Source organism: Ovis aries, chromosome 12 (genome assembly GCF_016772045.2).
Source record: "Ovis aries strain OAR_USU_Benz2616 breed Rambouillet chromosome 12, ARS-UI_Ramb_v3.0, whole genome shotgun sequence".
In the NCBI taxonomy this organism is placed as follows: domain Eukaryota; kingdom Metazoa; phylum Chordata; class Mammalia; order Artiodactyla; family Bovidae; genus Ovis; species Ovis aries.
The window spans coordinates 48,888,976-48,905,625 of record NC_056065.1 but is presented as its reverse complement, the minus strand read 5'-3'; the positions used below and the strand labels follow the sequence as shown (position 1 = coordinate 48,905,625).

The window sequence follows — 16,650 nt, the reverse complement described above, 5'->3', positions numbered from 1 at the left end:
GAGCCTGGCCCCCGGCCCTGGACCCTACCCAGAGAAGGGGACACATGGCATCCTCGGGCCATGCAGGTCCCACGCGGGTGAACGGAGACAAGGGGGCCACACGGGGGCCAGAAAGGGCCCTAAGTGGGCAGCCAGGCTCAGCCCCAGACACACTGGGCAGACTGAGCAAGCCTCTTGGCTTCTCTGAGCCTTGGCAAACAAGGCACTCACAGGAAGACTTCCTCATGCCCAAGACCGTAGGCTGGGCAGCAGCCAGGCCCAGGGGGTGCTGGCACAGAAGCCCGGGGACGGGCCCATCTCTCACCATACTTTTCCTGCAGCGTGTGTTCGCCCCGTGCCTCAGCCTCTTCCTCCTCAGCCCCGGCGTAGTCGTCTTGGAAGAGAGGGGGCAGCTGGTCCTGGAGCACCGCAATGTGCAGAGGGGGCCGCCCGAGGGGCAGGTGGCCGTCCAGGACCAGCTCGGGCAGCTCCAGGGCTGGGCAGAGTACGAAGGCCACTGAGCCCCTGCCGCTCACCTGTCCTCCTCAGGATTGACTCCCCTGCCCCTCGGTGCCACCCCGGGACCCCCACCTACAGACCCTGGTGCCTCTCCTCACCCTGGTCACCAGGAGCGAGCCTACTTCTCAGGACAGAGGAGGCTCCAGGCCCTGAGGACCTGAGTCTCGCCATGTCCGCCCCAGCTGTCCCAGCTCCCACACTAGCCAGAGGGACCCTGAGCGTGGAGCGGGCGTGGGGACAGAAGAGCCCTCTGCTCTGGACATGGTCCTCAGTCCCTGAATGAAGTCCCTCCTCTAGTCGGGGAGGGGCTAAAGCTGGACCACTGGGACCCCTAACACCTGCCTGGGGGCCCCTGTCTGTCCAGCCCCTCCCACCCACCCACCCACCCCCAGCCCATCCCACAGTGGGAGGGTCTGAGGTGAGGTCCATCCAGCTGGGAAGCAGGGAGTGGGGCCCTGGTGCTGCAGAAAGACAGGGTCCCATGGGGCCAGGTGGAGACTCACAGGTGCAACCCCTGCGGTCCTCGTCCAGCTGGTAGCCGGCCTCACAGGAGCACTGGAAGGAGCCGGCCAGGTTGGCACAGTGGTGTTCGCAGCCGCTGTGGCCGGAGGCGCACTCGTCCACGTCTGCGGGCAAACCCAGGGACACTGGCACCCATCCTCCAGGGGTCAGAGCCTCGGGGCGGTCCTTCCACCCCACCCCTCCCCATGGGATAGGGACCTGCTGGGTGACACCCACGCCACAGCCACCCTCCTGGCCTCCTGCTCGAGAAAGGCCAGGCCAGGGGCAGTCAGGGGTGTAGGCCCAGCCCAGAGAAGAAGACAGTGACCACACGGGGGAGGGAACAGGCAGGCCTCCACAGGCCTGCAGATGCAGGCGCTAAACCAACACCCAGAGACAGAGTGCTGGGCGGGGGCCAGAGCCCACCCCGTGTCACCCTTAGGACGGCCCACTCCCCAGCTGCCCCAGCCGCCCAGCACTCACCCTCACACCCGCAGCCATCCGCACTGAGCCGGTAGCCGGCATAGCAGCTGCACTCGTAACCACCGGGGCTATTGGTGCAAACCTGCTGGCAGCACGGGGAGGCGGCACAGTCGTCGACGTCTGCAGGGCACACACCACAACCAGCTGGCACCAGTGCCACCCAAGTGCATGCTGTCCACAGCACAGGTGTGTGCACACACCTGCACACAGCCACACGCACACCTCACAAACACACCTACACATCAGGTGCACGCCTACAACACAACTACCTGCACACAACCACACGCACACCTCACAAACACACCTACACACCACGTGCACACCTGCACACAACTACCTGCACACCACACGCACACCCACACAACCTGCACACAACCACACGCACACCTCACAAACACACCTACACATCAGGTGCACGCCTACAACACAACTACCTGCACACAACCACACGCACACCTCACAAACACACCTACACACCACGTGCACACCTGCACACAACTACCTGCACACCACACGCACACCTGCACACAACCACACGCACACCTATGAACAACTACCTGCACACAACCACACGCACACCTATGAACAACTACCTGCACACAACCACATGCACACCCATGCACAACTACCTGCTGGCAACCACACGCACACACACACTTGCACATGACTGTATACACACCTGCATGTGAGTTTCACATACTCGCCCTCAATCACATAGGCACCCAGGTACATCCCCAGCCCTGCACACACGACACACCAGGACCAGGTGGCAGCCCAGGGCTGCCCCACCTGCTGTGAGAGCAGGGTAGGCAGTGGCAGGTGTTAGGAAGTACCTGCTGATGCAGAGGGGATGCTCACATGTCACAGCACATGGGTGTTGACCTAGCAGCTGAGCAGAACTGCAGGTGGACATGGGTGGTGGGTGCTCAGCGGGGTCGTGATGCTGTCTCTCACCAGGCCCCCTCGTACCACCCCCACCCCTGCCCGAGGCCGAGGGAACGGAACTGGGGGCAACAGGAGGGAGGTTCCCATTCACAGCATCAAACCCGAGCACTGCCCCAGGGCAGCAGCGAGCCTCTGGCTTAGGGGACGGCAGTGGGGAAGGAGGCCGCTCGCACCGATACATGTCCTCTGGTCCTCGTCCAGCTCGTAGCCACGGGGGCAGGTGCAGACGGGGCCCGCACTGCTGTGGCTGCAGCCGTGGGAGCAGCCGCCATTGTCCGCCTCACAGCTGTTCACTATCTCCATCTCGATCCCTGCGGCCAGAGCCACCAGAGACGTGGGACCAGGGCTGGGGTGACACCCCGAGCTGGCATGGTCCTCCCGCCCTAGCTGCTGCCAGTCCCCTGGGAAACAGGCTGCACAGAGCTCCAGGGCCCAGTGGACCCTGGAACCCCGTCCTCCTGGGGTCCCTCTGTCCTCCCCCATCCTCCCAGGACCCACAATCAGCCCCCAGGCCCAGCGCCGGCCCTCAACTGACAAGGCAGTTCTGGCCCTCGGCCAAAGCGAGCCGACAGTTGTTGGGGGCTGGGGAGCCATGTGGCGTCTCCACGTCCAGTGGTGCTGCCACCCACTGTCCACTCACGGTAGCACTGCCGGCCATCAGCACCCAGCTCGTAGCCCGCATTGCACACACACTTGAAGGAGCCGTGCGTGTTGAGGCAGCCATGCGCACACTGGGCCAGGCCTGTGGCACATTCATCCACATCTGATGGGAGAGATCGCAGGTGAAGGGTGCTCTGACCACTGGCCTGGAAGGCTGGGCCCCCAAGGGTGGTCTCCAAGGGTTCAGGGCCCAGGCATCCCATGCCAAGAGGGGCCCCTGGTGCCCTCTCCTTTGCTCTGAGCATTTTTGCTCTCACCAACACTCCAGGTGCAGAGCTGTGCTCTGTCCCAGGGCGAGGAGGGCACGGCTGGAAGTCTGGGTTCAGGCCCCACCAGCAGCAGTGGGCGCTGTTCCGCCTCTCTGAGCCCACAGTCCCTGAGATGTGTGTGTCTGCACTTGCCAAGCACCCCTCATTGAGGCCGGGCACAGAAGGGGCCTTTCGCCACCGGCCTCCGGGGGCCAGCGGGAGAAAGCACACTCTGTCATCCAGGGTCAAGCTACAGCTTCCTCCCTGTGGCCACGTGGCACTGGCCTCAGGACCTAGCATTTCCAATGACTGCTTCAGTCCTACCGCCTGAGAGTCCTTGGAATGAAGCTGACCCTCAGCCTCATTTCCCGCTGGGTTCTCTGAAGCCACTGCATCCGGAATGCCAGGACATGCCCATCACATTGGCAGTGAGACCTAGAACATTTTCCTGATAGTGACATGGAACAAGCTTCTACACTCACAGACCTGTCTCTCTGATGGCCGTCGGGCAGGCTGCCTCAGGAAATGACCACATCACTTCAGAGGCTCACCCCAAGAGTCAGGGGGACAGGCCCAGGCTGCTCATCCAGAACCACATGTAACAGGGAGGAGCAGGGACACCCGAGTCCTGAGATGGGGCAACCAACACTGCACAGTGGACGCCCGTGCAGCCATGAGGTCGGAGCATGTTCTAAAAAGCTGTGCCCACCACGCTCTGGGGTGATGCTCTATGCACCCAATAACCAACAAGCCTAGAGACAACCTGGAAACTGGTTCGGGGATGTCACTCGGATCACAGTAATGACCCTTTCTCTAATAAGCAGGTTGTTGTTTAGTCGCTAAGTTCTGTCTGACTCTTGCGACCCCATGGACTGTAGCCCTCCAGACTCCTCTGTCCGTGGGATTCTCCAGGCAAGAATACTGGAATGGATTGCAATTTCCTTCTCCAGGGGATCTTCCCAACCCAGAGATCAAACCTGCATCTTCTGCTCGGCAGGTGAGTTCTTCACCACTGAGCCACCAGGAAAGCCCTAACAAGCAGGTACTGCTTAGCTAACACCTAAGAGCAATATTTAAAACTAACAAGGCACCCTGAGAACTGTCTTCCTGCAGATACGGGACTCTCTTTGGGAGCAGTTCCTTGAGCTCCCACCCCTCCTCTCCATCTCCCACCCTCTGCCCTGCCTCCCCAATCCCAGTCCTAGAGATGACCCTGTATCATCCCAGGTCAGCCTAGAGTGACAACACGGGAACTGGCCCCACACACAGAGGCCCCTGAAGGGGGATGCAGGGAGGTGACCCCTGGACTGGCCCTAGCACAGGGAGGGCGTCTTACCTTCGCAGGCCTTGCGGTCCACTGCCAGCTGGTAGCCCGCGTGGCACTCGCAGTGGGCAAGGCCCCGGAGCGCCCGGCACCTGTGCATGCAGCCGCCGTTCCTGTCCGCGCACGGGTTTCTCCCTGCAGTCATGGCCAGGAGGGATGGGGGCAAAGGGCAGACGTGGAGGATTCAGCAGGTTTGGGGTCCCCACCCCAGGGCCTCTGGTGAGCCCCCACCTAGAGCTCTTACCCCTTCTGCTCTGTCTTGACAGGCTGGGACGTGGACTAGGGGTCAGGGGAGCCCCAGGCACTCCCAGACTCCTCCAGAGAAGACAGAGGGCACCGCCAGGCCCGCCCTGGTCAGGCAGCAGGCACATGGCCAGCTCCCCACCTCTCTTTTTGTCAGAGCCCCAGCCCCATGAACTCATGCCACCCTGCCCTACCGCTTGCCAACACTCAGTCCTGATCCCCTGGGACCTGTAAGGCCAGGTAGGGCGGGAGGGACTCCCTCAGCACCAGCCCTGCACCCACCCCTTCCCACTTCTCAGGGGTCTCCTGGGCCTGCTCCACCTTCTCTGTCAGCAGAGGACCCCTTCCGTGACCCACAGCCCTGGGACCCCAGGGCAAGGAGCCAGACAGCACCTGGCAGTCTCCTCTGCCCAAGGGCCAGGGCTGGGGCCTGCATGCCCACGCCAAGGACAGGGCAGGCCTCAGAACTGAGACAATACAGGATGACCTTCCTCTTCATCCCGGTACCCCCATCCTGAGCTTCCTGCCCCCAAAGATGTGAGATCCCAGAGCACAGCCTGACGGGCTTCCTCCCCAGGGCCCAGGGGGGCTAGATGACGCCCCATCACTCTCCGCAGCCAAGGAGCCTCCTGTGTGATCACAGGTCAACCAAGGGCGACGACATGGACCAGACCCCTCAGACCCTCCTGCAACACCACTGGCCAAGCAGGGAGGGACTGGGGCTGCATGATCCCTGGGCAGGTCTGAGGGAGCATGGAGAACGGGCCGGGGGTCCCAGTGGAAGGCCAGCCCTGATCCCCTGCCTTCACCCCTGGGACACTCACGGACGCAGCGCCTGCCATCCTCCTGGAGCTGGAACTCGGGCCGGCATTGGCAGCGGTGCTGGGTCACTGTGAGCTGGACGCAGTTGTGCTGGCAGCCACCGTTGCCCACGGTGCAGGAGTTGATGGCTGGGGACCCGAGTGGAGTCAGGTCACCCCAGGAGGACAGCTCGGCCAAAGGGCTCTACCCCAGGCAGGCTCGGAGCACCTCCTGCAGGAAGCTTCTGGCACCTCCGAGCCCCTCCCTCCTTCCTGTCTGCGTCCCAGAAGCAGGGGCTTTGAGAGGGCAACGCAGCTCCTGTCCAGGTCGAAGGCCTGGCTTTGTTTCTCGGCCCACAAACGGGACACACAGGGCCATGATCCGAATCTGGGTCCTCTGGCCCAGCTTGCCCGAGGACTGAGTGTAGGGAGGCACTGCAGAGCACCCAATGGAAGCCCAGCCCCCTCCCCAACCCCGGGCACAGAGCACAAAACACCAGGCCCTGCTGAGGGTCAGGGCATTCGGGGCTCAGGGTCCAGCAGGCTGGGAGGCTCCCTGGAGGAACAGGAGGCCAGCAGGGGCTGGGGAAGACCCAGACACTCCACTGTTGGTCATCAGGCCAGGGCAGAGGGGCAGGCGTGGGCCTCCACGGACAGCCACTACGACCTGCGGGCCTAGCCACAAGCTCCTGTTGGACCACTGCAGCACCCGCCCACCCCAGGTGGGGCCTCACCCCCACCTGACCTCACCCAGACCCCACCCCTCTGAGCAGCTGTGGGGACAGCACTTGGTGAGGCCAGAGCCAGGGACCCCCATCCCAGTCCTAGGATGCCAGGAGTCCAGGTGTTCCCGTTCAGTCCCACCTAGAACAAGGCTCTTATGGGTCAGGCTAGCCAAGTGGGTGCCTATGTCCTGTGTGGATGTGTTGAGGCTATGCCCAGGAAGGGGGCACTGTGCACCCAGGGAAGACACCTGGCCTCTGGTAGCTCCACCAAGTTGCTGGTAGTGGCCTTGTGGTTAGGGAGGGACAGGTCCCCAGCTCTGCAGTGAAGCTTCAAGAATGCACCACGGGGAGGTGCAGATCACTGCCCAGCAGGCCTGGGGCAGAGCAGGCCTGAGTGCTGGAACTAAACACTGCGACCAGCGGGGGACAGGGACTCACCCCCAGACGCCACCTGTGCTGTCATCACAGACTTCAGGGGGGCCTCAGGGCCCGAGGCTGGAGAGGCTATTCACTGTCAGTGGGTCTGGGGTCCAGGAGCGACCCACCCCAACACTGAGGCCCATGGAGCCGGGAGCAGACGCGTCTGCACGCAGAGCAAGTGAACAGCCTCAGGGCTCAGAGGGGCCAGGCCCACAGCGTCTGCCAAGAACAAGGCTTCCTTCAAAGCAAGTATGCTCCCAAAAGCCAAAACCCAGCACTCGCCATCCTGCTGGTTCCCCAGGAGGAGTGTGTGGGGAAGGAGCTGGAGCTGAGGGTACCCCCGGGGCCGAGCCAGCCCTGCTCTCGGGGTGGGGTGAACACCCGGGGCGCAGTGCGGGCTCTGTCTCCTGGCCACATCTGCCTCTGCCATGTGTCGAGGGGGAGCAGCAGAGACCCAAGACCAGGGTCAGACGGAGGCAAGCAGGATGGCCACGTCTCCGGTCCCAGTCAGCCTCTAGGCCCCTTCTGCAGCCACCCACCCCCAATTCTGCGCTGACCCCCAAGGCCCCGCCTTCCTCCCCTGAGACAGCTCTGCTTAACCCACTGGCATCAATTCCAGAGGCTTCAAAGCATGGCTTGAGCTGGCCCATTCCTGGGGCACCGTCTGTGTTTACAGCACCAACTGCATCTCTGCTCAGAGCTCATAACAAGAACCAGAAGCCCCTCCTGGCAGCGCCGGGCAGGCACACGGAGAGAGGGCCAGGGGGACAGCTGGGCAGACACTGCAGCTGCAAGGACGTCCCACAGAGCTATGGCAGGACCCCCGAGACGGGCCCAGGGGTGACCTGGTACTGGGCCCACAGGAGCCCACCAGGGGAGAAATCCCAGGCAGGTGGTGGGCCACGAAGGTGTCCAGCTCCCCATGCAGGCTTGAGCCTCCCCAACACCGGCCCGAGTCTCTTGCTCTGCTGCACAAGTCCTAACATTCCAGATGCCCCCAAGCAGTGCTGCACACGAGGGAGCCAAGTCCCATAGCATCATCTCGCACATCCTGTGCCCAGGATTCCCAGAAAGCTGAGCAAGGTAGTTTTTCTCAGACGCTGGGCTGTGTTGCTCAGGGGAGGGCCAGCCTCTGCATGCCCAGTGCCTAGAGCTGGGGATAAAGCTTCCAGACCCTCAGGTCACTGTGAGTCATAGCCGTGGAGTCCACACACCATTGCTCCATGCCCGAATGGACCAGGCTCAGGGCTGAAGCTGCAAGCTTGTCAGAACACAGGAGCGAGGGGGTTCCACAGCCCCTAAGGGGACCAATATTTGTGTACCCCTGCAATTCACACGTGCACTTCTAAAATTCAGCCATCAGTGTGACCATATTTGGAAGTGAAATAATGAACTGTGGTGCTGGAGAAGACTCTTGAGAGTCCCTTGGACAGCAAGGAGATCAAACCAGTTAATCCTAAAGGAAATCAACTCTGAATATTCATTGGAAGGATTAATGCTGAAGCTGAAGCTCCAATACTTTGACCACCTCATGCAAAGAGACAACTCATTGGAAAAGACCTTGGTGCTGGGAAAGACTGAGGGCAGGAGAAGCGGGTGGCAGAGGATGAGATGGCTGGATGGCATCACTAATTCAATGGACATGAATTTGAGCAAACTCAGGGAGATAGTGAAGGAAAGGGAAGCCTGGCATGCTCCAGTCCATTGGTCGGACATGACTTGGTGACTGGACAACAATAATTCAGGTTAAATGAGGTCATAAGGGTGGGGCCCTGATCCAACAGAATTTGTGTCTTTAAAGAAAAGATATAAGGACTTCCCTGGTGGTCCAGTGATTAAGATTCCAGGCATCCAATTCAGGGGACATGGGTTTGATACTGATCAGGGAACTAATATCCCACATGCCTTGCAGCCCGAAAAATTGAACTAAAAATATTTTTTGGCTTCCCTGGTGGCTCATACAGTAAAGAATCTCCCTGCAATGCAGGAGACCTGAGTTTGATCCAAAGATTGGGAAAATCCCCTGGATAGAAAATGGCAACCCACCTCAGTATTGTTGCAGCCAAAAAAATTAAAGTATTTGTTAACCATAAAGGCCTCCCTTTCTCTAATATGAGAAAGAGCTTAAAAGAAAAAAAGAAATGGAAAAGACATAAAGCCTCTCTCTGTCTCTGTCCCCATGGCCACACGAGGAGACAGCAGGAAGAATGTTCTCATCGGGCACTGGATTGGCTGGGACCATGAGTGAGAACTGTCAGCCTCCAGAACAGTGAGAAGACAAACTTCCGTGTCTAAGCCGCCCAGTCGGTGCACTGGTTAGGGCAGCCTGAGCCGACTATTGCCCCTTCACTTCCCAGTTTGCAAGCACCAGAACCAGGGGACTAGCAGGTTCTAACAGAAACTGAAAGTGAAAGCGTCAGTCATTCAGTCGCATCTGACTCTGTGACCCCATGGACTGTAGCCCGCCGGGCTCCTCCATCCATGGGATTCTCCAGGCAAGAATGCCGGAGTGAGTTGCCATTTCCTCCTCCAAGGGATTTTTAAGACCAAGGGATCAAACCCATGTCTCCCACATCGCAAGCTGATTCTTTACCATCTGAGCCACCAGGGAAGCAGGCTACAACTCCGTCTTTCGCCAGCAGGGGTCGCTCCAGCCCAGAGCCAGGTGTGAGGAAACACCCTTCTAGATGTCCTAGAGGGAGGAGGATCTACTCCATCCATGCTGGTTGGCTCGCCACTGCTGAAGATGCAGGTGGTACCACCTGGAGCCCAGCATTAGGTGTGTGTGAGCGCTGTGGAGGTGCAGGTAGGGCTCTGAACAGTTGACCTGCAAGGCGGATCCCCTGGCAAGGCCCTGGCCTGGGACACCAGCACGCTGGCACGCCCGAGCTGGTCATTCAAGGGGCTGTGCCTGGCAGGCTGCTGGAGTTAGGACAAGCCTGCTGGCAGCATGCTGAGCTCACCAGCCCACTGCTCCAGCCTCCAACCCCAGCCGGTGGATCGGAGCAGGCTGGATGGCAGCTTCATGGGTTCGTAATGACTGCCCTCAGACTGGCTTGGCTTGCAGGTCCCAAGAGCCTCACACCACGTGAGGTCAGCAGCCACGTACAGCCCATACTTCTAGGAAGCCCTCTGTTGGCTGCAGGGCCGGGATGGCAGGACTGGAAAGGTGTGGCCTGCCAGCTCAGCCAGTGGGGGAGACTCATGTGGGCTTGGCCCGCCCGTTACCCCTTGGCAGCTCAGTTTGCCTACAGCCGGGCCTTATGCGTCCTGCCCCATCCCCGACCCTCTGCTGGGGCCTCCACACTGCCTGGAGGGGTGGGGCACGGTTCCCCCGCAGCATGGATTCAGCCGCTCCCACCCACGGGCCATGCTCTCTCCCACCCACCGGCACCCACATCACAGACTGCACCATCCAGCACCCACGCTCTCCTGGTCCGGCCAGAGAAAGCAGCAAAGCCTGGACCCAGGCCCTGCAGCTGCCCTGCCCAGTGCCCGCCCACCTCAGGACATGCACTCACAGGTGAGGACCCGGGTTCTGCAGCTCCCAGTACACATTCCAAGGTCATCCGCACTCTCACACCTCTCCCCACTCCCACACTGTGCTCCCTGCTAGGTTCTGCCCTCATCAACTCTCTGACTCTAACCCCTCACCTCCTGAGGCCCCAGTCTGCCCCTGCTTCCCCACAGGGTCTCTGCATCCAGCCCAGGGTCTGTGGCCACTGCCCTGGCTTCCCCAGGTCAGGGTGCAACCCTCCTGCCCCCACGCTGGGCACTGGGAGCCTGCAGATCCAGGGCCTGGACCTCCCAGGATGGCCTCGGGCAGGGTGGCCCTTCTTGCTCCCCGTTCAGACTCAGCGGCCCCTTGGGGCTGGGAAGGCACTTTCAGAAACTGCAGCCTGGTTCGGGCCTGGAGTTGACTTGAAAACATGCCCAGAACTGCGTCTGTGGTTTGCAGGGATGAACTCTGCCAAAGAGCCTAGCAGTCTCCACCCCTCTGCTGCCTGTGGCTTTGCCAACGAAGCCTCCGGGACCCTGGTGGCCTCCCTGCCAAGGAGTCAGGGGACAGCAGGCTGTGGGACCCTGTGCAGACACCTTGTTGTCCCCTCACCGGGGAGACCCAGGTCTGGGGAAGCATCTGCCCCGAGGCCACTTGGCACCCCTGAGGCAGAACCCAAAGGCAGGTGGGGTGCAGGATGACCCTCCCCGTACTGTGGGCACCGTGTGTGCACCCAGTTGCTCAGTTGCGTCCGACTCTTTGCAGCCCCACGGACTGTAGCCTTTCAGGTCCTCTGTCCACAGGACTCTCCAAACAAGAATACTGAAGTGGGTTCCCTTTTCCTCCTCCAGGGGCTCTTGTGGGGGCCATCTGACTCCAGACCACCAGGGGTGTAGGCTTACAGCAGAATCCTCCCCACAGTGTCCATCCAAAAGACTCAACAGGCCTGAAGCCGAGAGAAGGAGGGGACCTGCCTCTCCCCAGGGGCCCCTCTACTCGTTGACAGTGACATGGCCCCTCAGACGGGGTGTGCTGCTCACCATGGGCGACATTCAAGGCCAGGATCCAGGAGTCACCCTAGCCCAGAGGAGGAGGGTTTCCCAAAGACGGGGAGTGGTCTCCATGGGTCTGCCTGGGCGCACTGCGTGGCACAGAAAAGTGCAGGTTCCACCAGGCTCGCCGCCCAGCACAGCCCTCTGCAGCTCCATTTCCCACAGTTTGGGGAAGGACAGGGGCCAGCTCCTCATCCTTGAGGGTGAGAAGCAGGCTGGACCAGCCCTCGGCCTCTCTCTGCCCACCTCTTCCCACCCCAGAGCCTGCTGGGGCGGGGGTGGGGACAAACCCAGGGGGCTCCCTGGAGCTGGAGCACCCAGGACACCAGGCTGTTTCTGCTTCTTTCTCCTGGGGCCAGGCTGGACAAGAGCAGCCAAGGTCACACGTGAGGCACTCAGGGGCTTTGAGGCTGATGGTAAGATCCTTCCATCAAATCTTCACTTTAAAAATGGAAACTTTTTGCATGTTATTTGCAAGGGGCCTTTTACAAAGTAGGGGTACAGGAAGACTGTGTGCTTTCTGTCTTCTCCCTGCCTCTAAAGCAACTTGAAAGAGTGTTTCAAGTCTCCCCTTGTCTGTTTCAAGGCTCCTGTTAAGCAAAACCACCTTTGAAGACTTCCCAGATCCCTGGGTGCCATGATGCACACCAACCTGAGAGCTCCCAGTACGGAGGGCCTTCCCACCCTGTATGGAGGAAGGCCTGTCACATCCCTGTGGGCACCTTCTTTACTCTCACCCTCTAGCATTTCCATAACCCTCATTCCAAGCTGCTGAAGGGGAAGGTGCCTGGACCTGTCCCCTGCCTGCCCCACCAGTCCCAGGAGAGCTCAGCGCACCTCTCCCGTTGCCCAGAGGATCCCAGCAGGCCCCAGGGAGGGGGTCTAGGGCAGCTGTGCTCCAGCTGTGCAGCCCACCTGCAGCTGGCCTGCGTGGGGGAGGGGACAACTGGGGAGGGGCCCAGTTCTACACTGATCTTCCCATCAATGTCTGCTGAGACCCTAGGGGGGGCTGGGCCCAGAGGGTGCCCCCACTGTGAACCTCAGACAAGGTCACCAGCTCCTCCCCATACCCTGTTCCCTGGGAGTCCTGGAGAAGCAGGGAGGGCCCACACCTCTCAGCAAAGCAGCAGGGACTTCCAGCAGCCTGGCAGGGGCCAGGCAGTGCCCGTCACCGGGCCCCACCTGGACCCCCTCATCTGGTGCTCAGCCACCCTACCCATCCTAGGGCCGTAGGTCAGGTGCTCTGCTACCGGGGAGGGTCCCTCCACAACCCAAAGGGGCCATTCAGGGAGAAGGGCAGGGTGCCCCTAGAGCAACTGCTTCCTGCTCTGCCTGGGAGAAAGTCCCCAGGAGACCCCTATTTGCTCTGGAAACTTTTCAGCAAAGCCCAGCCCGCCCACAGGGAAGGCAGCCCTCAACAGACCTGGGCTGACAAACCCACATTACTCCCAAGAGACCTGGGGGATGGCCTGCAGGTGTCAGCTCCCAAGAATTTCAGACACTCAGAATCTGCCCACAGGTGTGCGTGAGTGTGAGTGAGCGTGTGCAGGGGACGCAGCGTGTGTTTCCCGCTGTGACTGGAAGTCGCGAAATGTGGGTGCTTCACCTGCCCCCTTTGGCAGGAGCAGCCAGGAGGTGGGCACAAGCGCCCAGGAGAGCTGCAGACCCCCTGAGGTCCTGGGGACCACACAGTCTGGGAGTGCAGAGTTGACGGCGGTAGGCAGAGGGGGCGGTGATGTCCCAGCAGCCTCATACCAGGCTATGCAGACCACACTGCGGGGCCTGGCATCAGATCTTTAGAAGACCAGTGTTGTTACTGGTTTTCAGTCGCTCAGTCTTGTCCAACTCTTCGCAGCCCCAGGGACTGCAGCACATCAGGCTTCCCCATCCTTCACCATCTCCTGGAGTTTGTTCAAACTCATGTCCTTTGAGTCGATGATGTAAGCAAACACCACAGATGGAGACTTCGAGAGCCCCGAGCCCAGGCGTCTCCCAGGGAAGGGCTCCAGCATGGTGATGGGCTGGGCTGGGCTAGGGGACCAGGAGCAAGGGTTTCCTCCTGGGCTGCCCGAAGGAGGCTATCCCCCTCCAAGAGCGGGGTATTCCTCCTGGGCTGCCCGAAGCCAGCAGCTCAAGGCCACTGTTAGAGATTGCCACAATCCTCCCAAAGCCCTGACAGGCACCCTCCCCTTTGCGTGCTGTTTACCCATTCTGGCAGCTCAGTGAAGACCACTATCGGGTGGACTAGGGGGATCCAGGGAGACAGGAGGGCGTCCCAGCCCAGCCCACCCTGGACCAGCCCCCAGGGATGCCCTTCTCCGAGGGGAACCTGCCCCAGAGAAAGGGAAAATATGGGGGACCCGGGGACCAGCAGCCGGGCTGCACCCCGTTGCATTCGTCCTGGAGCACATCACAACATTCCTGCATCTGTTTCCACTTTCCAGCTCTGAAACTTTACAGGGCAGCAGCCTCGCTCCCTGCGTGGCGGCCCGGACATGTGAGCTTGTCTGCCCGGGAGGGCCCCCCAGGGCTGGCAGGCCGCCCTGCCACATAGCAGTGAGGCGTGCAGGAAGGAGGCTGCTCAGAGCCCACCCGGGCCCGCTCTGGGTCTCCAGGGTGGAAAGAAGGGGCTCCCTGCCACAGCCAGGGAAAGAGCCCTGGCCAGGGAAGGTGACCACAGGCCCAGCCCCCAGAGAACAATCCCCACGCAGCCTGCCAGACAAAGTGGCCAGCAGGGAGGGGCAGCCATGCCTGCGACACCTGTGTCCAGAGCAGCCGGGATTTGGGGGTGGGGGTGTGAGGGCGTGAGGGCAGTGGATGGCCACTGGTCACTGCCAGACTCCTGGACTCTACACTCTACGCTCTGCCCAGTGAGCACCCACGCTCCCCTTCTCTCCTTGGAGCCAACCATCAGTGGCCCCAGGCGCCCCCATTGAGCCCATCCTCCACAGAAAAAGACCCCACAGAGGAAGTAAGGGCTAATACCCTGCCTCATCCCTAATACCCTAATACCACATCCCTGCCTGTCACGCCCCCACCCCCAGGCTCTCCAAGATGGATGGGGGAGCCTGAGCCTGGGAAACCCAGCTCTGCAGACCAAGAGCAGCCCTACACTGCCCCCGCCCCATGCAGGGCACCCCCACCACCAACCAGCAGGCACCAAGTCTCCCCACTTGGGGCAGCACAGCTGGAGCTGCATCCCTGCAGACAGACACCCGCAGCCTTTGCAGCAGAGGGCCCTGGAGGGGACAGCGGCCCAGGGCTCCTCCCCACTGCGGGAGTCCCCTGGGAAGTGGCCTTGGCACCCCGGCCAGACTCGGCTGTGACCACTGAGGGTGCTCAGCCCAGGTCACAGTGCCCAGGGACCCAGGGGCCAGCCTCAGCGTAGAGCCCCGGGCCCAGGACATGTTCTTTCACCACCTGAGTGCCGGGGACCTCACAGGAGTGGTTCTGGCAAGGGCCCACGATGTGTGGCGAGGGCCCCTTGGCACGCCACGCTCGGCAGGACGGAGCCACTGTAACGGCAGCTGCACTGAGCAGACAGGCCCCCTGGGGCCCCTCAGTGCAGGAGGGCAGGGACCCCCTAAACCTGGGCACACCCAGAAGGGTGGGGTGACGGCTGAGGTTAGGAACCCTGGCCCAGGAGAATGCTTACCCAGGCAGGTCCTGCCGTCCGCGTGGAGACGGAAGCCGGGCTTGCACTCGCAGAAGTAGGAGCCTGGGGTGTTCACACACCGGTGCTGGCAGCCACCATTGTGCACCTGGCACTCGTCCACGTCTGCGGGAGTGGGAGGACATGGGGCCGGGGTCAACAGAACCACACGGCGGCCTCGCTCTGCACTGGCCCCAGGGAGCAGGTCCGGCCCCCTTTCCTCAGGACATCGCCCCTGCCCAGGTGTCGGGACTCCTCCTTCTCAGGCCACGCTGTCCGCCACAGTCCCAAGTCCCTCACCCATGCTTGCTGGAGCAGAGCGGAGAGAAGGCAGGCCAGTCTCCAACACCTGAGGCCCACCTGGGAGGAAGAGCCACCTCTAATTCTGCTTAATGATCCCCCAGGTCCACACTACACGTTGTGACTGCACCCTCCAGCTCTCACTCATCATTCCCATGAAAACACCTGTAAGGTCGGACCCCGGGGGCCATGATGGGCCGCCCCTTCTCTCCCCCGCCGGCGGGGGACGTCCCTAACGGAAGGAGCCTCCCAGATCTCGGGGACCAGTGACAGCACACTTCGCCAGCTAAAGCCGCCCCATCCCAGTCACGCAAAAGGACCTATCAGCCGGCGATGCCTCGGCCTGGTGACCTATCCGAACCCCCGTCCTGACCATCCTCACAACAAACTTATATAAGCCGCTTCTAACACGGTCCGGGCGTGGGCTTCCTTGACCTGCCTCGTTCGGGTCCAGGAACCCCACCTGGTAGCACTTCGCCATTAAAAAGCATGTTAGACTGTTGCTTTGGGGTTTTTTTGGTGTCCTGATCGTCTTTTTACCTAACAACACCCACCTTTGAGGCCCCCCTCCTAAAGCCCCAGCCACCCGAGCACACCTCTGCAGGGTGTCAAAGGCACAGGGCCAGGGCTCCTCCTGGGGAATCCCCAGAGCCTGCCCACCAGGTCGTGCCTCCCATGGACAGAAACCCTGACTCCATCCATGTGCCTGTCCCTCCAGGAACGACCCAAGACGAACCTAGGAGGCCTGGCCTCTGCTCCATGCACAAGCCATAACCACCCTGGGAAGAACCCCAGGGTGCCCCTCAAGCCCCAAGGCTGTTCAGAGAGGAGATGAGACCAAGAGAACTCCTCCTTGGAAATAGGGTGACCCGGGGAGTCCTCCTTGGAATGAGACCAGAATGATTAGCAGGTGGAAGATTGAAGGTGAAGTGTTTTCAGCCCCCAGGAGTCTCAGGGGCCAGAGGACCCAGGGCACAGTGGGAGGTATCAGGATCCAGGGCCTTCCAGTGAGGGAGTCAGCTGAGTGGTGGTGGGGGGACCGTGGGCTGACCCACACCTGCTGGGCAGCCGCCACCCAAGGGGCTCAGAAAGGAGACCTCATCCCCTCTGAGCTCAGATTCCTCTCTCTGTGACCCCTTCAAGGTCCCTGAAACGTAAAGCGACTGCATGGCGAACAGCACTGCGCATACAGTAAGGGCCCAGCAGAGTCTGAGCGCCCCACGTGCGCTGAGAGGGTGGGCGGACTGACTGGGCCTCAGTGTGTCTCAGCGGCCTCGCTGGGCAGGACAGAAGGACAGAG

General features: G+C 61.3%; 1 protein-coding gene across 7 annotated transcripts in view; it reads right to left on the bottom strand.

The window, feature by feature from the left end:
• Positions 1–16,650, bottom strand: part of MEGF6 (multiple EGF like domains 6) — a 103,810-nt gene that overhangs the window by 20,523 nt on the left and 66,637 nt on the right. For all 7 annotated transcript variants that reach the window (XM_042257369.1, XM_042257372.1, XM_042257371.1 and 4 more), the window contains 8 exons: positions 15,054–15,176; positions 5,727–5,852; positions 4,672–4,794; positions 3,068–3,190; positions 2,601–2,738; positions 1,483–1,602; positions 1,002–1,124; positions 305–475 (listed from right to left, as the gene is read on the bottom strand). In XM_042257369.1, coding sequence (XP_042113303.1) covers positions 305–475; positions 1,002–1,124; positions 1,483–1,602; positions 2,601–2,738; positions 3,068–3,190; positions 4,672–4,794; positions 5,727–5,852; positions 15,054–15,176 — 1,047 coding nt within the window. The remainder of the gene's footprint in view (positions 1–304; positions 476–1,001; positions 1,125–1,482; positions 1,603–2,600; positions 2,739–3,067; positions 3,191–4,671; positions 4,795–5,726; positions 5,853–15,053; positions 15,177–16,650) is intronic.